General features: G+C 47.5%; 1 protein-coding gene across 4 annotated transcripts in view; it reads right to left on the reverse strand.

Moving 5' to 3' along the window:
• ADCY2 (adenylate cyclase 2) overlaps positions 1 to 19,729 on the reverse strand; it is a 415,111-nt gene extending 395,382 nt beyond the window's left edge. For all 4 annotated transcript variants that reach the window (XR_007154128.1, XM_047867851.1, XM_047867840.1 and 1 more), the window contains exon 1: positions 19,499 to 19,729. Coding sequence is in view for 3 of the 4 variants with exons in the window: in XM_047867851.1 (XP_047723807.1) it covers positions 19,499 to 19,729 (231 nt within the window). In the remaining variant the exon portion in view is untranslated. The remainder of the gene's footprint in view (positions 1 to 19,498) is intronic.
• Between the last annotated feature and the right edge of the window lie 4,040 nt (positions 19,730 to 23,769).

The raw sequence follows: 23,769 nt of genomic DNA on the forward strand, positions 1-23,769 counted from the left end.
CAGGCGGTTGAGTGTCCTACTTCGGCTCAGATCATGATCTCACAATTCATGAGTCTGAGCCCTGCGTCAGGCTCACTGCTGTCATCATGGAGTCTGTTTGGATCCTCTGTCTCTCTCTCTCTCTCTCTGCCCCTCCCCCGCTTGTGTGCGCGTTCTCTCTCTCTCTCAAAATTAAATAAAACATATAAAAAGAAAAAGAAAAGAAAGATCTAACTGTACAAAAACAAAGACCCAACATCCTACCATGGTGGGCACAGTGCATACAGTCAGACTTAATACTGTTTCGGGTTTTAAATGTTGGCGTCTCTAACTTTTTTTTTTTTTTTTTTTTTAATTTCAGGGTCTCAATCACTGAGAAGTGCCTTGTCTGGGCTGCAAGGTGACCTCTCCATTAGGCATAGCAGACACAGTGCCTTAGTCCTATGATACTTTTAAGGGTCCACAAATGTGTTTTAATTTCTTCTAAAATCAAAACACACACACAAACACACACACACACACACACACACACACAAGCTCTTAGAGTCAAAGGTTACATAGATGTTCATGCTAACACAGTTGCAAACTACAATTTTTAGTACATTTTAGGGAGGAAGGGGATTCCCAAGGCTCCTAAGTCAAATGCCCCAGACCCTAAGGGGCTGGTGTTGAGCCTGTGGGCACATGCCCGGCAGGACCGGCTGGATCCCGCGTAGCAGAGGAGGACCTCCAGCATCATACGGCATCCCCCAGCCTCAGCTGGGCGAGCCGGGCTCCCAGTGGGCCAACAGCTTTTGATGGCCCACCAGTTGCTGCTCATGAGGCCGGTGGCCCTAACCACCACCCGACCTGAGCCCGCGGAAGAATCCTGCTCTTCCCTAAAGGGGACAGTCAGCAATTATTCTGCACTTGCCTTCTGAACTCAAACTCCAAACAAGCTTTAATACGGACTTCTCTACAAAATAGGATCTTTTATAGGGCGTCAAGGAAAACACAGTAGAGCTTTCATTAAAGGATGTATGAGTTTTGGGACTACATTCCTCCCCAGCATCTCTGCTGGCATCAGGGGCCTCTCGGAGGGGAAGTAAATGAAATGCAGGAATGCCCTCAGTCCTTGGACCACGAGGCTCTCCTCCCTCCCCTGGGCCATTCCCAGCGGACAGGATGATGAACAAAGTCACAGAGGCACACCCCGTGGCTGTTTTCTTCAGAGCCACTTCGGTTTTTAAAATTCAGAGTAGAAGACAAACAACCTAGCTTAAAATAAAGTGAACTAAAACATTTAAAACACTGTCGATCTAAATTAAATTCACCATACAACACAAACTAAATGAAATGTATGAAATGCCCTTATTACTACTAAAACGTACTCAAATGCCTTTTAAAACATTTTAAAAAGTACCTTACAATGAAATGTACTGAAATGCCTTTTCATAGGGAGATCTCGAACATGGTATCATCTATGTAATGGTAATAGGCTCCCCTAGCTCAGTCCCTTTTAACACTTTATCCTTTCATTTTCAATGCATTTTCTGGTAATTTTGTATGGCTCCTAATTGAGAGGTCTATTAAATACCCATCGCTTTTATGTATTATGTGACAGCTCTTTTGTCTCTTAGAGGCTTTTCCATAGGGCAACAGATTATGTGTGTTTTCGTTCTCGCATCTTTCACTTTTTTGTTAAACAGTACTATTTTTCACTCACATGGTAAAGGACAGTCTCATGCAAAACACTGCTTTTCTATAAAAAAAAGTGCTTTGAAGTCCAACAGACAGAGGGTAGGAACCCATCCCCACTTACTTCTGTGCGACTCAAGGTGAGCGCGAGCTTCCCTAAACCTGTTTCTCCACGTAAAAGCAACACGGATACTGCATGGCTGGGGGCATTCAGTACATACATAACATAACATATGTTCATAATATGTACATAAGTACATAAATAACAAAATTGTTACCATGATGATCATCATGCCCTTTCTCCTTCAAATCGCAATGCTCTCTCGCCAAGGCTAGTCTGACTGCTCATTATTGGAGTGATGCCCACTTTACATTCTAAATAACATTTTATCACGAAAAATTACTTTGAAGTGTAGTCACGAGGCAAAAATAAATTTGCTTTTAGCTGTGATATATATCTGACTACAGGTGTATGTGAGCAGACACATATTATCATTCATTCACTCGTGTATTAAATATATACGTACGTGTGATATAGTAGAAAATATATTTTTCACTTTCCCACATATACAGTTATACTCCATTTCATCATGAGGTATGAAAGGAATAAACAAAAATTCTGATTAAATAATTCTACAAAACCATGGTGAACTAAATCAGAGCAGATCTCAAAAAAACAGAGAGATGTTCCATGTTCATGGATAGGAAGACAATATTGCCGAGATGTCGATTCCTTCTGAATTAACCTATAGAGTCAATGCAATCCCAATAAAAATCCCAGCAAGTTATTTTGTAGATATCAACACGTTGATTCTAAAGCTTACATGGGCAGGCACAGCACCTAGAATGGCCAACACAATGTGGAAGGACGGGAAAAAATTAGGAGGACTGACCCTACTTGACTTCCGGTCTTGCTGTAAAACTACGGTAACCAAGGCAGGAGTGGTAGTGCCAGAAGAATAGACAGAGAGATTGACAGAATGGAACAGACCCAGCTAAACGTAGTCAAAGGATCAGGACAAAGGGAACAAAGACAATTTGACGGAGCGACAACAGTCTTGTCAGCAAAACATCTTAGAACTAGACAACCACATGCAAAAAAAAAAAAAAAAATCTAGACACATACTTTAGACTCCTCACAAAAATTAACTCAAAATGGGTCACAGCACAGATCTAAGTGTAAAATGCAAAAGTAATTCTGAACACTCTGGAAGCTTTCCCATACCCAAACCTTCATCAGTTTGTCATGATGGATAATTAATAACACACAAATAGTTTTTAAATAATTAAGAATGCATAAGACAAAGGTGTTTACGCCTTCTTAGAAAGATGTATCATCCACTACTTGTAATTAAGCGACTTGTTACAGTCACACAAAAATACATAGCCTAAAGGCTTGACCATATTTACTTATTCTCAGTTCCTATTGTTCTCACTCACATGTTAAGAAATAAAGACATGAGGGGCGCCTCGGCGGCTAAGTCAGTTAAGCATCCAACTCTTGGTTCCAGTTCAGGTTGTGGTCTCAGAGTTCCTGGGATCGAGCCCCATGTCAGACTCTGCACTGCTGGTGCAGAGCCTGCTTAGGATTCTCTCTCTCCCGCTCTCTCTGTCCCTCCCCCACCAGTGTGCGCGCGCGCTCTCTCTCTCTCTCTCAAAATAAATAAATAAACAAAACAAACAAAAAATGACATGAGATAAGTGTATTTCAATGGGCAACGGTCCATATGAGGCACCAAACTTTAAAGAACTTTCCCGTCTACAACTAGACCCCAAGTACAAAGTATTCCTGAAGGATGGCTAGTCTCACAAGCAGTAGACAAGGTCTCCAAGCCACTCCCCTTCTCACCCCTATTAAAACAAACAAAACAAGATATGAGTGCTGAGCCCTCGGCGGAGGGGGGCACGTAGACAGGAAGCCTAGCCCACAGAGACAAGGAGCCAGAGGCAGCTGGAAGGAGCAAAAACCAGCTTGGTCCTGCAGGCAGCAGGTGCATGGAGATGCCAAGGGGCTGAGATGGCTCAACAGTGTGTAGACCCACAGGACTACAAGCGCAGACAAAGGGAGACTGAGTCAACCTCAACTGGGGCACATTCCAGCTATCTTGGAAAGAGAAGCCAGTGGCTCTCAGGTAAAAGCTTCCCCACTTACAACCGCAATATTCCAACCAATTAAAGTCAATCGACATCTTAAAACAAAAATCGCCAAAAATGACCAATCACTAAATAACATGGGTCCACAGAAATAACAAATGGTTTAGATTCCCAAGGACTGCAGACATTGAAAATGACAGCCAGACAATACAGACTAGCTGTATATGATATGTTTAAAGGAACAGGGGATACGCTTCCAAGGATGATCATACAAAAGAAATCAGGGGCAAACACACAGAAAATGGCACTTGTAAAACTGATCAACAGAATCATGTAAATAAAAGCTCAATAGTTCAGGGCACCTGGGTGGCTCAGTTGGATAAGCGTCTGACGTTCGCTCAGGTCACGATCTCATGGTTTGTGAGTTCAAGCCCCGCGTCGGGCTCTGTGCTGACAGCTCAGACCCTGGAGCCTGCTTCGTGGATTCTGTGTCTCCCTCTCTCTCTGCCCCTCCTCACTCGTACTCTTTCTGTCTGTCTCTCTCTCAGAAATAAATAAAACATGAAAAAAAATTTTAAAGCTCAACAGTTGAAACAGAAAAAAATATGGAAACAAAAACAGAAAAAAGAAATAGTTAAAAAGAAAATCTGTGAACTGGAAGATTAACCAAAGAGTTTATGTGCGATGCACCAAAATATAAATATTCCTTTATAATGTTAGAGATAAAAAAGATTTAAAAAACCTAAGACACACAGACTAGAATAAGATGAATAAGGAGGCATTAACATGTCTGACTGGAGTTCCCAAGTTACAAAATAAAGAGACTTGAGGAGATAAAGTCTCTAAAGGTGGATCAGTTAGGGATGTCCAGTACTAATGAAAAACCATGAATCGACAAGTCCAGCCACTGAGGCACAAAGAAATACAAACATAAATGCATGATGGTAAACATGCAAAAGATCAGAGATCAAGAAAAAGTCCTAACAGTGTTCAAAGAGAAGGAAGGATCACCCACAAAGAACGACAACACGGGAACAAAAATTTCAACAGTGCAAGACAGTGAAGACAGGTATTGAGCAAAAAATAACAGTCAACCTTACATCGCCAAGAAACCAGCAGTGTTTTTTCATAATGAAAGCAAAAATGCAAACATTTACCAATAAGTTATTTTATTTTAAACAAGAATTTACCATAGAGTAAACAGCCCAGAAAGCACTTCTGGCAACTTCTGGCCACTGGTGAACAGTGGTCCAGCAAACTCTTGGCCGCAGAAGCACAGAGGCAGTAGCTATGCAGAAGGAATAGATTCCCAGAAACCTTTCCACTGAGTTCCTCCATCTTGGGGGCCTCCTAGATGACTAGCCAAGTTTGTCTTCACGTATTTCCCGGAAAGCGTCCACTTCTCCACACAAACCAGTGCTTTATGAAGAATTCTTAGTGATTCTGCAAATAAGTATTCTCTTTTTGAGAAACAGGGGTTCGCTAATTACCAACCCCAAAAGGGACTGAATGCCAACCACGGACCATCACCAAGTCTCCTTGCAATCTAATGTGCCCATGCCGATGGGACCCATTGTGTGACCCACCAGGCATGAAGCTGGCATCCCATCAGCAAATGGAGGTGGGCCACATGAGCCAGGGCTCAGACAGACCGTGAAGACACAAGTTGCATGAGCAAATGTCACAGGTACTCATAGGTTCTGCTCCCCCAACACCGCCTACCCTGTCTCTCTCGATCCGTACCCATGTCCTCACAGAGAGTTCCCTACGACCTACTGCCAGAGGAAGTAAAACTCCAGACATCTGGATTATGTCTGGTTCTGCAGAATATACTACGGCCACTGAACAGGAGAGAATCGAAGCACTGTAACTGAGCCCCTTACGTGTGTCATTCTCGGGAGTACGAGCCAGCCATCTGTGGCAGGTTGATTACAACGGACAGAAGGCGTGTTTTCACTCGAATTGAACCTACTCTGGCTAGGGCTCTGCTTTCCTGTCCATCATGCTTCCACCCAAACCACCATATACGGACTTTCCCAATGCCGTGGTCACTCACGAGGTATTTCACAGAGCCTTGCTTTTGACAGAAGCATTCATTTTACAGCAAATGATGTGTGACGATGAGCTTATGCTCTTGGAATTCGCTGGTCTTACCCTGTTCCTCATCACCCAGAAGCAGCTTCCTTGACTGAAGGGGGGGAAAGAGCTCCTAAAGGCCCAGGGTGCCCGCGTGGGGGCACCACCTTGTAGGCTGGGAGATACCCTCCAGGGCAAAAAGATGCTTTGAAACAGCCACCAGTGCACAGCACGGGCTCTGCCACCACCAAGATCCACAGGTCTGGGAATCAATGGGTGGAAACAGGAGCGGCTGTCCTATGAATGACCCTCTAAAAAAACGTCTTAACTCCATTCCTGTAAATTTAGGCTGTTCCAACGCAGAGGGCTCAGTTGCCGAAGGAGGACACCTCTTCTGAGGAACTCAATAATGTTTCCATTACACCGGAGACAGACTGCTACCCGGCCACACCAGGCTGCTGTTGGCACTGGGCCCATGGGTAGAGAAGAGCTTTTAGTACCGGTTGGGGTGACGGGTGGACACCCTCAAGAAAAACTGGGTTGCTCATACACGACGTAGGCAGGGGAAGGAAGGGTCTGACACAATGCAGGTTGTAGGGTGTCTCTTTTGCTCCCGTATCCTGTGATAAAAGTTCACGGAAACTTCTAACAACAAATATTATCTATTTGCAAAATACCAGGTAAAGGGACTATTTGTGTCACCCCACCCACCGAGGAAATAGGACCAGATAAGAAGACGCTTGAATATGGAATGGACGGTAAAAGGACGTTAGCATACCAGTGACGTCCCTGTGATCTGCTGTAGAACCCAGGATAGCAGCGGTTATAAATATTTCTCCCGTGGCTTGGTGTAAATGTATTTGTGCCTGTGCGTGTGTGCACATGAAGTAACTCTTTTTCTTCTCTTCCCTAGGATACAACATGAGATGTATTAAGGGTGTGTTAATAGCTTTTATATCCAAGTATGCAAGGAAAGTGATGTTTAAAGGACACTGCTCCTTAGACAGCTGAGAAATGAACATCACTAAGGTGGATAAAATGACCCTTGAGATCCTCCTTGAGGGAGAACGTTGGTGTGTTTTCAGTTGTACAAAGAAGGGCTGCATCCCATCAGGCGGAAGCATGATCGTGCTATTTTCTTTATGTGGAAGTCAAACAGCGAGCATGGTATACACAAGACCCAGGAAACAAGCAGCCGACTGTGCTGGGTTGTTCTGTCATCCAATTGATGGATGCTCCTTCCCAGAATCCCCTCTCCCGAACGTTCCCAGGGAAGAGCTAGCCACAGGAGGTGCAGCCCCCAGGAAGGGTGGCGCGCTGGACAGGTGTGGGCGGGGACACATGGGGACAAGCCGGCGGGCCCCAGCCCACCCTGGCTCTCCACGGCCCCGCACCAGCTCTCTGGCTGTGCACTCGCAGAGGTGGCGAAGGTGACAGCTCTCAGGAGCCCCCGAGAGGCTGTCCTCCACAGATGCAGGCCCTCAGGTCCTTGGATCTCCTTGCACCTCCAACTGGTTAGCGACTTCTCTGCTGAGTCCCTAATGCTCCCTTTGGGGACCAAGCTTTCCATTTAAAGAAAAGGCTGAAAACTAATGAACTTTGTTTCCCCCTTCAGAAATTATAAAAACAAAGCCAACGACAAAAGAAACGCAGAGAAAGCAGAAGGAAGGTATGGTAGGAAGGTAAGAAAGAAACCCTTTCTTCTGGGTTGCTTCCGGGAAGCACTTTCTGACCTCCTCTGAAGTGAGAAGTAACCATGTTTTGGCCAATGAAACGAGAGTAGAACCCTAGGTTTGTCCTCTGGGCAGAGCCATGCAAATGCCCGTCTGAAGCCCCGCAGCACTCCCCCCATCTATGGCACAATGAGGACAAAAGCACCTGTCACGGGGAAGACACTTGTGGCTGAGCGTTCGGAGTCACTAAGCTGAGCAGAACCTCCCTCCTGGCCAGGATGTGTGCGCACGAACTAAACCTCTGGTATGTTAGGCCACATTTGGGGTTTTCTTGCTAACTCATCACGACCCATCCCGTCTTTACTGAAAACAAAAACTGGTACAACGCGATAGGGGGCTGGTCTGACAACACCTAACTTGTGTGGCACTGACAGCTGCCAAGCAGCAGGAGACGGAAAAGCCCAGTTATTGAGACTGAAAAATGGCCACCAAGTTAGCAAAGGTCCAACATGTGTCAAAATATCTTCTCATTTATCTTGGAGGGGGAAAGATGCCCTGACAGAATTCTAAGTCCGGAGCAGGGCTCAGTGAACTGTTTGCACAAGGAGCTAGATCATCAGTATTTTATAGGCTTTAATTGGGCCACACGGTCTCAGTCACGTTATTTAATTAACTCTGCTGATGTACCTTCAACACAGCTGTAGATCATACGCGAGTGAGGGTCCAGCTATATTCAATAAAACTTTATTTAAAAAATAGGCAGTGGGCCAGAGTTTGTTGACTCTACTCCAGAAGAGGTCATTAAACGAAATGTTACAACCATGGCTTTGCTGCTGTTGGCTGCATCTACTAAGGTATCATGAGGCAAACACAAGACCAGGAGATCACAGGTTGGCTATCAGGAAGACGAATGCGGAAGCAACAGATTCCAGAACTGTATGGATCTTTCAGACTGGAAGAGGAAAATGCTTCTCAGTCCCAACCAGTAAATGACTCAACTTGGTTCTGGGGTGAGAAGGGATTAAAACTCAGCCTCGTGGGGGCAAAGCAAGACCACTTTCAACAATGGATTAAGGTGTGTCAGAGTGAAGTCCAAGGAGTATGGTGCCAGAAAATCCTTTCAACTGGACAAAATGGCCTCATGGAAAAGAGTGCACTACTCAAACAGGCTCAAAGAGAGAGAAAGGAGGAGGAGTGGGCAGTGAGTAAGAGAGAGAAGAGGGAGAGAAAGAGAGATGGGGTGAGAAGGCAGAGACATACAGCAAATCTAACGAGTAGATCTTCAGAATAACTATGATGACCACGGACACCTACAGATGACTGACATTAAATAGGTAAGAACTTGAGTAAGCTTTGAGAGATTTGTGATTCCAAAAGCAATACCAGCCTGCACTGCGGCTGTTGTAGACTTAACGGAAACTCTGGGTTCTCCATCTATGACGGAAGATGGGCTGAGGAAACTGCTCAGTCCCCACGTGGGGAACATTCCCCAAACAGTCAACCCAGATGTGTTCAAGAAGGTGACCGACAAGGAAGAATACCCCAAAGAGAAGGTTCAGAGATCACAGAAAACAGAAGACAAGGGACTGTTTCCAGGGAAAGAGTCTGGGTCAAAAGATGATTCAATTCGCAGCTCCTGGGCCAGAGACCCTGGAACCGCCTGCCTGGAGATTTAGCATTGCTTGTGTTGTCCTTCACCTGAAGCCCAACAGAGACAAAAGAGAGTTCTTGGAAAAGTGAAAACAAAACAGACATCGGACAAGATTTTAAAAGGTCAAAGAGAACAATAATACTATAAATAAAAACCAAAGGCAGAATACATGTAAAGTGTTAAAATGAGACACAAGTATTATCGACGTGCCATTAAATGTGAGAATTTGGATGAAAGGCAAAAATTCCTTGAAATATCTTATTAAAACTGACTCAAGAAATAAAATTAGAAATACTAACAATCCTTTTAATATCCAAGATACTGAAATGGAAGTTTCTAAATCTTCCTATAAAGAAAGTGACAAGCCCAAGTGGTTTTCCAGACAAATTCTATCCAACTCATCCCAACATTCCAAAAACCTTAAAATCTTATAGAAAACTGAAAAGGAAGGCATGCTCTCTTTAACTTAAAAAAAAAGGGGGGGTGGGGGGGGCCTGACTGGCTCCATTGGTAGAACATGTGACTCTTGATCTTGGGGTCATGAGTTCAAGCCCCACATTGGGTGTGGAGCCTACTTTAAGCAGACAAACAAACAAACAAACAAATAAAGTTTCATAAAAGAATATTTCAAATTCACTTCACCAAAAAAAAAAAATGTTGTAAAACTCTTAATCAAACTCTTAGCACATGACATCCAACATTTGATAAGAGATACCATGAAAATTGAGTTCGTCTCAGGTCTATGAAAATCGTTTGATATTAGAAAACCTATAATTATTATTCATTACATTGACAGACTAAAAAACAACTTAAAAAGCATATGTAGTCACTTCAACTTAGTAAAATTCAACACCCAATCACATTTAAATTTTTTGCATAAAGTATAACAAGAGGGAATCTCAAAGGAAATCTACAAAACCAATATCCTCCTAAATAAATTATGAAGGAGCTCTCTTTAAAATTAGGAAAAAGGCAAGGTTACTCACAATCACCAACTCTGTCAAGATAATATTAGAATTCTTAGCCAGCACAATAACATAAGAAACAGAAATTTAAGACCTTCATACTAGAAAACAGAAAAATAAGACTCTTATTATTTCAGGTGATATGATTCTCTATGTAGGAAACCTGAAAGAATCTGCAGTTCAGTTATTAGTTAAAAAAAAAAAGTAAGACAGCAAGTTACAGAATAACATCTATAAAACTGTGACACTTCACCAAAGCACACAAATGAATGGAGAGATGCTCCAATGTTCATGGATAGAAAAGCTTAATATCATAAAATGTCTCATCAATGAATCAAGAGATTCAACACGACACTAGCAAAATCTCAGTTGAGTTTTTTCATACTCAACCATATGAGGTTGACATAAGGTGACTATAAAGTTTATAGAGAAGGAAAAAAAGGTCAAGAAACTTTTAAAGGAGCTGAATGCTACTACCTGTTTAATCTAAATACTTATTACAAAGCTTTACCAATTATAGCGGGTGTGTGTACGTGTAGGAATACAAAGGTAAAAACAAAACAAAACTCAACCAGCGGAACAGAATAGAGAACTCATAACAAACCACTCACATATGGAATTTTGAGGTAGGAAAGACAGACATGGGGAAAGAAACAGCTAAAAGTGATTAGGAAAATTTCATTCACCACAAGAAAAAAAATGTAACTGATCTCAATCACTACCTCACACCATATGCCTATAATAATATATACGGATGCACATACATACATGATAAAATGAATAAAAAGAAAAGCAAGAGAACGATGACAAAAAGTTCAATATAAAGTTTACGTTTGAGGCTCAGCAGGGGATTGGGACAGGAGTGCCATACAGACTATTCTGGTTTCGACTGGGTTCATGAGTGTTTACTTCAATGTAAATAAGGAAGTCAGATAGGTATCAATGAGAACTGTGCTTAAAAATCAAAAATTGATCAAATTGGTCAAATGATAAACCCCATTCCGTGCACCTAGAGACCAACTGTGAAGAACATGGCTGTTAAATGCTTGAATTAACTACAAGCCAATGATGAGAAAGGATTAGACATCTGATCCACCATATATCTGAAACTACTGTGTCTTTCATTTGTACTCACCTGATCTCTTCATTCTCTGAATGTTTAACATCATTACTGGTTCGACTAACGAACTAGTCTAAAATGTTGTTTCCTTTATAATGTCCACAGATCACTAGTTGCTTGAAGTCTCACCTACTTTGCCCTTAATTTTTTTACAGCTTAAAAAAATAGGGGTGACTGGGTGGCTCTGTGGTTGAGCATCCAACTCCTGATTTCAGCTCAGGTCATGATCCCAGGGTCATGCAACAGGGCACCACGTCGGGCTCCACGCTCCGTGTGGAGCCTGCTTAAGATTCCCTCTCTCTTCCTCTGCTCTCTCTAAAATAAAACGAGAGACACCAGGGTGGCTCAGTCGGTTAGTGTCCGACTTCAGCTCAGGTCTGATCTCACGGCTTGTGGGTTTGAGCCCCACATCGGGCTCTGTGCTGACAGCTCAGAGCCTGGAGCCTGCTTCCAATTCTGTGTCCCTTTCTCACTCTGCCCCTCCCCGGTCATGCTCTGTCTCTGTCTCTCTCAAGAATAAATTAAACACACACACACACACACACACACACACACACACACATCAGCCTTGGGGATAAGAACGTAGAAATGAGAGCCAGCACCTTTGAGATCGGGCTCGTTCTAGCTGTAATGTCCCAACACCATCATGTCTGAGGGACAGTAAAGGACATTAGGGAAACAGGTAGAAGTTCTACTTCTAAGACCTTGCAATCAAGGCCCCCATTCCAAAGTACTGGTCCACCATATTCTCCACCAGGAACCTCCTCTAAGTGGCTGGCCACAGAGACTTGATTTGTTCATAGGATTCTCACCCGCAATAACCATCTTGGGAAATCTCAGTAATTTCAGTGTTCTAAAAAGGAGCTACTGGGGCACCTGGGTGGCTCAGTTGGGTAAATGTCTGACTTGGGTTCAGGTCATGATCTCGTGGTTCATGGATTCAAGTCCCACGTCGGGCTCTGTGCTGACAGCTCGAAGCCTGGAACCTGCTTCCGATTCTGTGTCTCCCTCTCTCTGTGCCCCACCCCCGTTCATGTTCTGCCTCTCTCTGTCTCAAAAATAAATAAAACGTTAAAAAAATTTTTTTAAACATAAAAATAAAAAAGAAGCTATCGTACCTTATGTCTGTATGTTTCAAATACAATAAATTATTCATCCAATATATTTTAATTGTGTTAATTGGAAATTTCCATTTCAAGCACCAAGTTTTTTTTTTAAGAGATTTGGTTGGACTCTAAGATATAACTGGCCTTAGGTATCCCTAATAGCCTAGACCCAGGTCTCTATTCCTACTCTTTCTTGGCACCATTGTTCTGGAAACTGGAGCAAAGTCGGAAAGGTAGTTGGCAAAGTTACTCACGATGGTTTTTCAGGTAAAGGTTCCCATTACCGTTTGCATCACTCTCTCAACTGACTATGTGGCTTCTGGGTCAGAAGTGTAAGCCCAGGTAAAAAGAAGGAACAAAAACATTATTTATAACATTACCAGGAACGGCTGGATCCATGAAGTTTTCTCCTTGTGATTTTTTTTTTATTGTATCCTTATACAAAGTGAGCATCAAAGCAACATCAGCCACACCTCAACTTGGTCAAATGGACGCACACGTGAGCTAACCCAACCATCCTTTTCTCTCCTCCCAAACACACCTGGTGGTTGCAGCCAGAATTTCCAGGGGTCTGTCAATTTCCTGATATGATATCAAGAAATCACATCATAAATATCTTACTTTTATACACCATTATCCAAAGCTAACAAAATCGAGAAATAGGAAAAGCCACGGGAGTGTCCATTTGGCATGAATTTTAGGGCTGGAAAATGAAACACTTATGTCAAAATGTGACTTTTAATTAAACTATCTTTGGATCACCAACTATCTTTTTTTTAATAACTCAGAGTTTATGCACAAGATGTATCACATAAAGAGAAACATATCCCCTGCTCTTTCATGCCCAGACTTAAAAATCCTATTATCCATTTAGTTTCCAGCCGGACATACATGTCACCTACAGGATGCCTTGACAAGGAAAACCCTCTGTGGCACAAATATACGAGTAACAGTGAGGTCATCGTGGGGCTTGGGTGCAATATGTGCCTGGCGCTGTGCTAAATGTTCATATGATCTATCCTTCTTCATTCCCAACAGAGCTCCCCGAGCCTGGTTGTGCTATTTGTGTTATTTCCGACGAAACAGTAGCTGAGGCGACGGCAGGTAAATTAATTTCTCAGGGGCACACACCAGGTGGCAAAACAGACCCCGATCCAGGGCTATCAGCAAAGTTCTGTCATGCTAACCAGTAGGCTCCTGATGGAAAGGCCAGCTTCTAAGGAAAGCAGACCTACGCCATCAATTACACATGTGTTAATTACACGCCTGGGCCAGGGCCAAGGCTAGGGCCAGGGCTGTGTGAAACACCCGGAGCGGAGCTCCGTTTCATCCCGATTTGTTGAGGAGGCGAGACAAGCTCACAACACTATGCTGAACATCAGATGACAGTAATGTGGTAGTGAAAATGCTTTCACACAGTTCAGGAGCTTTGCAGGTTGGAAGGAGAATGAGTGAAGTCCAGTAAATTGTGCCGAAGCCAATATCAAGTTATAGAAAGGACTGCTGTGTGAGCGGATTATTTCACAGACACCCCTTTTAGACTATCACTAGCAATTACTGATCAACATATCAAAGTGATTAATACCACCATTAAACACCTGTAACAGAGTAATATATCAGCTCTCACAGTGTTATTACCTTTTAAATAGAATGATTTAAAAATATCGGTAAGAGGAAACTTCGCAAATAGTTCAACAGGAATGATTCTACATGCCACGGTATTTATGCCAGAGATTTCTCAGACAACAAAAGCACAGCCACAAATGGGTCCTCAGCTTAATGGGGAAGACACTGGGAATACTGGGCATAATGAAAATAAATGATGCCCACCTCAACGAGCTCAACGTCAGGAAGCAGCTCTACCAAGATTTGTTTTAACATCAAAAGAGAAAAGAATTGACGTGTAACTCCATTCCAGAAAATGAGGGCTGAGGACATTCACGTCAGTAGGAAATTTCAACAGGAAACCCGCGATTGTGCCTGGACCGGAGCCGGGAATCTCCGATCTGCAGTGGCCTCCAGGAAAGCTCCCCCAGGAAAAGTCGAATGCCGTGCATCTGGCCCCCGCCCTGCCCCTGTGGGACCTTAAGAAACGAACGCACTGCTCTGGGTCTCTGTCCTCATTCTCCAAGAGTGCCTTCCAGCTTTAATGCCATGTGACATGTTCTTCCATAGCAACAATGGAAATGCAACTACAGAAGACTCTCCTGACAGTACTTCCTGGGGGGCATGTTCTGGGCCAGGCATTACTCTGACTGCTTCACAAGCACTAATTTGGACCATCGCCTCAGAAGGCAGGTACCGTTCTATTTTACAAACAAGAAAACGGAGGCACAGAGAGGTTAAATAATTTGACGAAGGTCATAGAGATGGAAAGGCACAAAGCCAAAAGGCCCGCGCAGAAAGATGCTCTTAACCATCACTTTCTCTGCCCCTTTTTAAAAGGAGAAGACTAGGTCCTGTGCATATATTGAATTGTGCACTTTTAAGATCCCAAGGATGCTTCCAAATCCTTCCTTGTCAGCCTTCTAAATTGCAACCACCTTTCCTGCAGAAAATTACGGTTTTTCCTCATCTTTTGTTGATACCACAGTTAAGTGGAATGACTTCGTGAAAGGCTGGTTGCAATTACAAACACCTGCCAAGGAAGAGTTTCCTGAATGCAAAGAAATTCACGGGAAGGTATATCTTGAGATACCTCTACTCTGATTCCTAAGAACAAGCTCTAGTCCCATGCACCCCCAGAATTATGGGACCAGAGGAAGTACATACAACTTTTCCTGTTCCTTAAAGAAGAGGCCAGACATTTATCTGCCTTCTCCAGCCTTCACCCCCCAAGACAAGGGTGAAGGATTGAGTGTGTCCCCACTGACATCCTACCACCCACTGGGGGCGCTGAAATACCGTCTGGAATAATAAAGCCAATCTTCCTGTACAATGACTGGGTTTCTGTGTGTGTTTCTCCGTTGTAGAAACACTGATATATCTGTCCCTAGAAAAAATATCCAATTTTCCCCGGAAAACTGATTTGGAATGGCAAGTACTTATGGTTATTGTTTGAAAGATTTAGCTCACCAAATCACGAAAAAGGAAGCATACAGGTCATATTCTCAGTCGAAATCATGCATATTACATATTTAATAAAAGCATGTATACCTGCATGGGTTTCCATCTCATAGCAAAACAAAACAAAAAAAATCTATTTTGTTGCAATATCTATTTAAAATGTATGGGAATAGGGGCGCCTGGGTGGCGCAGTCGGTTAAGCGTCCGACTTCAGCCAGGTCACGATCTCGCGGTCCGTGGGTTCGAGCCCCGCGTCGGGCTCTGGGCTGATGGCTCAGAGCCTGGAGCCTGTTTCCGATTCTGTGTCTCCCTCTCTCTCTGCCCCTCCCCCGTTCATGCTCTGTCTCTCTCTGTCCCAAAAATAAATAAACGTTGAAAAAAAAATTTAAAAAAAAATAAAAATAAAAAAATAAAATGTATGGGAATAAAAGTTTTCCATTCCAGTTGAAATATTAACTATTTCTCATCACGAATTTTAGCTAAAACAAATCTGGTTGGAGCCAGCTGGTATTTTGACAAACTAAAAAAATTATGTCAACTTTGCTAACAATGACAGGCCAATTTCGAAAAAAAAAAAAAAAAAAAAGCTTGCTGATTTTGGACGTGGTAAGTCAGAGAGGATTTAATTCTGATAGACGGTTCCACGCATGTAGTAATGAGAGCCAGTCCTGGAAAATGAAGTGACATCATAAGACTCAGAACTTAAAGTCTGATCTCATGAGTTCCATTATTTTCTGATGCCAGGTGTCAAGTTTACTTTGCCCATCATGCCCTGTGCTCTCAGTACAACACCCTTGAAAAGCAACAGAAAATATGTTTCAAATTATTAAACAAATTATTAAAATTCAAGACATGCTATCAGGCGTCCTATTTATTCTATGTCTAGATAATTCCTAGCGAATGTGGGATAAAACCTATTTAATGGCTTCCTATGTAGAAAATAACTAAGCAAGATGGTGAAGTTTCAATTCAGAATTTATTTTTACAATGTATTAAAAATTCAGGGCAGCTGGATGGCTCCGTCATTTGGGCGTCTGACTTCAGCTCAGGTCATGATCTCATGGTTCGTGGGTTCAAGCCCCTCATCGGGCTCTGTGCTGACAGCTTGGAGCCTGGAGCCTGCTTCCGATTCTGTGTCTCCCTCCCTCCCTCTCTCTCTCAAAACTGAATAAACATTAAAAATAAAAGTTTAAAAATACTTCAAGAACTACTTTAACTTCATGCAGTTTCATGGACTGATTGATCATAAGTTGAAATTAAGTGAAACTGATTTGTGAATCATGTCAATTAGGGAGCTACTAAGACAAAACTTACCCTTTTATTTTTACCAGCTATTCCAAATCACTTCGTACAAAGGCAAGTCCATATAGCAAAACATCACTGTGTACTTGGATGATGCTAAGATCATTTTGTGATCCAAATGTTCTAGGAGACTACTGGATGTGCATGAAGAAGATTGCCAGACTTTTTCTACTACAGGAACGGATGGAAGTCTAATAGAAACCAAAATCAGGCAGATTCATGGGAAAGAAGAAATCTGTCCAAGATTTCAGGCAGCAAAAATAGATGTGCCGAGCTCCTGAATTACATCAGAGCCCAGCTATTCTTGTAAAGCGCTCGAAGGTGGAAACCTGGGCTGGCCCCAGGCGGCTATTTCCATCCCCCAGAGGTAGATCGCTCAGCAGCCAAGCTCTGGTCAGTCTGAGAAACGAACTCACCCCGCTTGGTGTGAACACAGCTCTACGTGAACACCGGCCTGTCTTTCAACGCTCCATCTCTGTGTGAACAGAGAACATTTTCCGGAAAGCGGAACTGCTGTTTATGATATTACTAAAAGCAAAAGAGAAACGAGCCGTCTGGAGCTCAGAACTGACCCAGTCTTCCCTAACGTCTAGTATGGAAGGATACTGCCTATGGCTTGCGGGCGTTCCCACCTCCCGCTGGGCCCTGCAGCCCCAGTCCCCACCTGAAGGGAGCCTTTCCACCAAAACCATTCATACTCCCTGATTCTGGAACGTTTCTGCAGAGCTCTTCACCTTGAAAGATTCATACAGTAGTCAGTCCACAGACCAGGTACAGCAAGGAACAGTCCATTTCGCTGCCTCTGGGCATCATCCTAGGCCACAGCCATGGCCCGGGAAGTGCTTACTCTGTGCTTTAAACGCTTTAGCTGAACGCCAGGAAAGTGTGGAAATGGTGGGTTTCTCAAGGAAAGGTAAAGACGCCTGGATAAACTGTGAAAAGGATACCACTCGCACCATGTGATATGGAACATAAAGGAGGTGTATAAAGAGAGACTAACGGAGAGCTCAAAAACAACGCGGAGAAGGGCGTCACAGCTGGACGATGCTGAACCTCAGAAAAGCCCAGGCAAGAACATCTGTATCAGTGGGGTTTAAGAAATTCGAGACCTGTATCTTAGAAAACAAAGTGCTGTGTGTGCAGGGGAGACATGAACTTACACACTTGTCTTTAAATATATTAATGGTGCTATAAATAGGCCATCACCTGCTCCTCCTTTCCCATTTAGAAGAGAACGAGCCAGAAGGGTTTGAATTACAGATTCAACAGAATCACAAGCAGCGACGTCCTAGCAGAAGAGATTTCCAGAGGAAAGCTGACGTGCTTTCTTCCCTGCAAGTGCAGGAATGAACAAAAGATGCTTTTAGAGAGCCTAGTGCCAGTCCTGAAAGTGGTGAAGAGAGACAGAGATGCCATGCCCACTCCAGGGGGCATCCGGGGCTGCTGCCGTGGCTATGAGGACAGCGCTGAAGTCACACCCAGAAAACAGAACCAAAAGGCGCTCTCCGCTCCGGATTTTACGACAGAAGAACCAGTGTGTGATCCGGGGCACCCGGATCCCCTACATTCTATTTTGGACTCTTACCGAATTCCATCAGGAGACAGCACTTCTCGGGAAATGTGGGGAGAAAGAAAACTTTACTTTTAAAAGAACCCTATGATGATAACAAGTTTTTCCCGTGCATAATAACTGAGTGCCATCTGGCTCAGGAGGCAAGCAGGAAGGACAGCTTCTTTACACACTTGGTGAAATACAGGCAAACGTCCATTTATTTCTTTGCTCCCGGACCCGAATGCACGTGCATACTTCTATTCTAAGCTACACACACACACACACACACACACACACACACACACAAGTCATTCAGTAGAGACATCTCCAGATCAACCGCTGACCCCAAATACCCCACTGGATAATCGATGCCTGGCAGTGTGCACATACATACACAATCGCAGGCAGTGCAAAAGTTTGAACCACACAACCAGAATGATCGGTAACAGGAAGTTTACCGCCATCTACAGATTTTCCCTCCCCGCTCCAGGGAGCGAGCCAAGGATTCCTGCCTGAAAAACATAAATTGGCAAAACTGGCATCAGCTGTTGAGTTGCACCGAGGCTCCTGGTGATGAAACCCACTTTAAAAACCCGCACGAAAGAGTCGACACGATGAACAACCTCCCTAGAAACAGGAAATCAACGGTCCGTGGGTGCTTGCTACTTACAGACTCAAAGCGTGAAGACTCACAACAGGTCAACACCCTATCTCGTTCTGTCTATGGGACTAAATAGATATAAGGGCAGAGATGCATAATCCTATGCTTCCCCCCCCCCCCATTTCCCTCGCCATTAACCCCTTTCCCAGGGCAGGTTTGGGAGAGTTAACGTGCACTCCCAACTAAAACGCCGGCTCCGGGGGCCCGTGCACGGCCTCGGGCAGCGGCCAGAGCGGTCGCGTCTCGGGCAGATGTTGCGGCCGCGGCGCCGGCTGGAAAGCGCAGCGGGCCGGGCCAGCGGGTGCGCGGGGCCGGGGTGGGGGAGCACACGCCCTGCCCGTCCACCCCGGGGAGCACCCCGGCAACTTTATCTGGGGCCCCACCTGCCACGGAAAGTTTTCTCTCGCCCGCTGCCCCCCCCCCCCCCCCCTCCACCGCGAGCCGGGCCGGGAGCCGCGGGCCGAGGGGCCAGCCCCCTGGCGGGACGCGCGGCTCGTCCGGGTCGGGTCCGCCTCCGGGCGCCGGGCTCCGGGACCGGGACGGCGCCGGGGCAGGTCGCGCGGGGAGGCCACTCACCAGCCGGAGCGCGAAGAAGACGGCGAGCAGGGCGAGGCAGGCGCCCATGACGATGAGCAGCAGGAAGACGATGAGCGGGTGCTGCTGGCTCATGCAGTAGTAGGACTCGTACAGCCAGTCCCGGGACCGCTGCAGCCCGTCGCCGCCGCCCGCCGCCGCCGCCGCCGCCGCAGCCGCCGCCTCGGCGCGGTCCCGCAGGTAGCGGCGGCGCCGCATCGCCTCCCGCCACATCGGGCCGGCTCGCGGGGCGCCCGCCGAGCGCGCCCGGCCGGGGCTGCGCCGCCCGCGTCCCACCCCCGCGCCGCCTCGGCCGGCCCGGCTGCCGCGCTCCGAGCTGCGCGCAGGGGCCTCCGGCGCGGGCGGAGCTCGGCGCCCCGGGCTGGGCGCTGACGCGCGGGCGGGGGCCGGGCGGCGGCCTCAGGGGCAGCTCCCGGCGCCGCCGCTGCCGCCACCGCGCGGGAGGGGGCGGGTGCGACCGGGGCCCTCGGCCCGCCCCTCTCCTCCCCCCCCCCCCCCCCCACCAACCGCGCAGCGCGCGGCCCGGCCTCCGCCCACCGCCGCCGCCCCCCGACGGCCGAGCCACGCGCTGGGGGCGGCCCGAGGGGGAGGGGAGGGGAGGGGGGCGCCGGCCGGGACGTCCCCTCCTCCCGCCCGCCCACGCCCGGCCTCGGCGGGGCCCACCCCCTCCCCGCTACCGGAGCGCGGCCCGGGGTTCCCGCTGCCCGCCCCCACACACGCGTCCCACCTCGCTCCGAGGCTGCGGGGGCGCCCAACCTCCCCCCGTCCCCCACGAGCTCGCGGCGCGGCGGGAGGCGCCCCCCCCCCCCCGGCCTCCCAGTGGGCTGCGGGCGGGGGTGCTCCCGCTCTCTTCTGCACGAGCTCAGCGCGAGGCCGGAGGACACCTCCCATCCTTTCGTGCCCCCGACCCCGAGGACAGCTGGAACTTCTCCATTTCACCATCTGGGCGCGCCGAGGAGGGGTTCTCCCTTCCCCCCTTAGTGGGTAGGGGGTTCCCACCCTCCTGCTCCCCGCGCGGCGAGGGGAGGGCAGGGGACTTCCGGGCGGGGGGGCGGAGAGGGCCTGGGGCGCGAGGAGTCCCCTTAGCGGAGAACTGCTCCAGATGCGCAATGGAGGAGCGAGGCGGGTGTGACCGAGTGCTGCACCCCGCCACGTCCTTGGGTGGGCAGCCTCACTTGCGCCCTGCATGGTCGGCTTGTCACACTTTGGGGGGTGCCCACTGGGCCAAAGGGTTCCTTATCGGAGGTTCCGGGGGCGCCCTCTGACCGGCACCTTCCCCCCCCCCCCCCAGCCCCTTGTGCCTGGCGGGGATGGCAGCCAGGGCGCGCCCGGATTGCCGGGCGCTGGCGCGGGCGGGGTCCGCTCCGGGATCGCCCCCTCCTCGGGGACAGCCACCTGGGGAGGCGCCAGAGACCGCGCCGGAGCCACGTGGGGGCAGACGCTGTAGGGAGCCGTGTGCCCTCCCCGCACGCCTGGGAGTCGTGACCTCTGGCCCTCGCCCCGAAGGGTAGAGGAGCTTCCCGGGGCTCCCCGAAGGATTCCACCCTTCTGGAGGTTTCCTCCTATTCGAGTGTTGTCCGGCGCAAAGACCCGAAAATCCCACCTCCTCCCAAAGCCTAAGGATTGCGAGGCACGGCGACCCTCCTCGGTCACGCCGCCAGCAAACAGCGCAGAGGGGCTCATTCCTAAGCGCTGGTAGTCTCTTCCAGGAGACGACACCTGGCTTCGCCTACCCTCGGGAACCTTCCCTCCCTGCCCCGCTGCCCGCCCGCACTGTCCCGTCCCCCTTCCCCAGCAGGGCCGGGGCGAACTGGGTAGCTGCGAGCCTTCTGGAGGCCGGCAATACGTATTCTTAGCAGCACGCCCGCTCCGCCCGGGGGGGGGGGGGGGGGGGGGGGCGCGCTAAGGCCAGCGACTAGCTCGGCTCTACCCCGGCGGCCGCAGGGCTGGGCTGGCGAGGGGGCGGGGGACGGGGTGGGGCGGAGAAGAGGGGCTGGGCTCAGGGGCGTGTCCCGAACGCCCCTTCCTCGGTCCGGGGTCCTGCCCCACCAGCCTTCACCTGGTCCGGGCCTTCCCTCCTGCCCGAGACGTGGAGAGCAGGAGAAATGGAGGAGACCGTGGATGGAGAAGGTCCCCGCTGAAGGTCTCCTGTTGGTCACAAGGCTGATACCCTCCCGCCCCAGCGGAAGAATAAAACTATTCCATGTCGACTTAGTTGTCTATCGCCCCCACCCTGCCTTGTCTGCCCCCCCCCCCCCCCGCTCTAAAATCACCCGGACTGTATAGACCACTTAACCCTGGCAATTCCAGTATCAGCCAAACCCACCCACTGGGCTTGATCCTTTCTTTTGGGCGGGGAATTTTAGGTTTATGGTGGTTCTGGGAGCAAGTCGTAATGACTGCACTCAAAAAGGGGAGTTATAAATAGCCAGACCCGGACATCGCCTAAGGAGACTCGGTGGAGGGACAGGTTACACAGTTTCTGTTGGGTGGATTCTCTTTGCCTCCCTCTGGGCCGAGGTCTCCGAGTCGGGCAGAGTTGTGCACTTACAGTCTCGTGCTGTTGGCACAACATACTAATTATTCACCTCCCCAATTCTTGGTGCTTCTTCACCCCTTGTATTGATAAACATCTTCCTTCACCCACTCAAGAAAGAAGAAAAAGTAAATAATCTGTCATTTAGGTTTATGGGCAAAAAGAGCTGAGAGATTATGGGAGAAAAGTAAATGTTTCATTATTTTCTTTTTCCTTCTAGTGTGGGAGTGGGGTATTTTTAACCACCAGTATTTCTCATGTGTATATTCTCCATATGGTAAAGGGGAGTTGTTCTAAGACTTTGAGGGGATTTTGCTAAATGCAGTGGTAAAATATAATCAGAGAGACTCTGCATGGAGAAGATTTTGCACTTGACCCTTCTGCCGTGTTTTTGTCATTCATTTGTTTCCATTAAATTATTCAAGAAATATTTATTTTTGTGCCTACCGTGTGCCAGATGTTCAGAAAGGGGAATAAAAACAAAAAAGGACCGGGCCCTCCTGCATCCCTTCTGGGAATCTCCAATGTACTTTCAAAAGTAGGGCTACAAAATATGAAACATGAAAAACCAACATTCATTCCCAACACCTCCATTTCATTTAATTCGTATCATAAACTAAGGTCATGGAAGGAATTGAATATAAAAATCAAGGATAGGGGCGCCTGGGTGGCGCAGTCGGTTAAGCGTCCGACCTCAGCCAGGTCACGATCTCGCGGTCCGGGAGTTCGAGCCCCGCGTCAGGCTCTGGGCTGATGGCTCAGAGCCTGGAGCCTGCTTCCGATTCTGTGTCTCCCTCTCTCTCTGCCCCTCGCCCGTTCGTGCTCTCTCTCTGTCCCAAAAATAAATAAATGTTGAAAAAAAATTTTTTTAAAAAAATCAAGGATATGTGAGACTTCCCTGAGGTTTTTTTTGTTTTGTTTTGGTGCTTATTTGTATGGCGACCTCAGTCATTGCTTTGTTTTTAAGACCAAATAAAACGTGAACCTGTACAATTATTAGCTATTCCGTAAGCGTTTTAGAACCTATTGCATCAAGAGCGCCTTTTTGAAAGTTCACAACAGTTCCGAGTTTGAAAGAAAAGAAGAAAGCAAAGTAAGCCAGGGATGGCCCGGAACGAAAAATGCCCTTCAGCACAAAGCCAGGAGGAGCACGAAGGGTAGGCTCGGGCAAGAAAAGGATCCCAGGGCGTCCTCGGGGTCATTTCCCATCTGTGGGAAGCAGGGCTGCTACGCCACCGCTGAGGTATGGACAGTAAAGGGTCCTCCCATAATTTACCCCATCTCCACTTATTCGTGACAAAGTGCGCCAAGAAATGAACTGTCCAAGCTCCAACTGGGGCTGAGGAAGTGAAAAAAGCAAAAGCATTGGGGAAAATGCTCTTTTGGAACGCTAGAGGGCAGCCCTCCACCCCCGGAACCCAGCAGGCAGGACAGGCGTTAAGGGCGTGTGTGCAGTTGCACGGGAGGTGGGGGGGGGGGGGGGGGGACGGTGCACACACTTGCTTTAAGGTTCTGCTGTCACCATCTTGAAATTCTTGGAAGGAGAGGTCACGCCTGTTCATTTAAGTCCGGGGGCAGGTCTGGCTGGCTGGTGACACCGAACGGCCCTCCATCTTTGCCTGCCGGGTGCAGGCTTGCGGACCAGCAGGCAGGATCCTCCGCCTGGGCCACTGCAGGCCGCCCATCCCTCCTCGTCTGGTCATCTTTCACATCCACA

The sequence above is a fragment of the Prionailurus viverrinus genome, chromosome A1 (assembly GCF_022837055.1).
Source record: "Prionailurus viverrinus isolate Anna chromosome A1, UM_Priviv_1.0, whole genome shotgun sequence".
Lineage (NCBI taxonomy): Eukaryota > Metazoa > Chordata > Mammalia > Carnivora > Felidae > Prionailurus > Prionailurus viverrinus.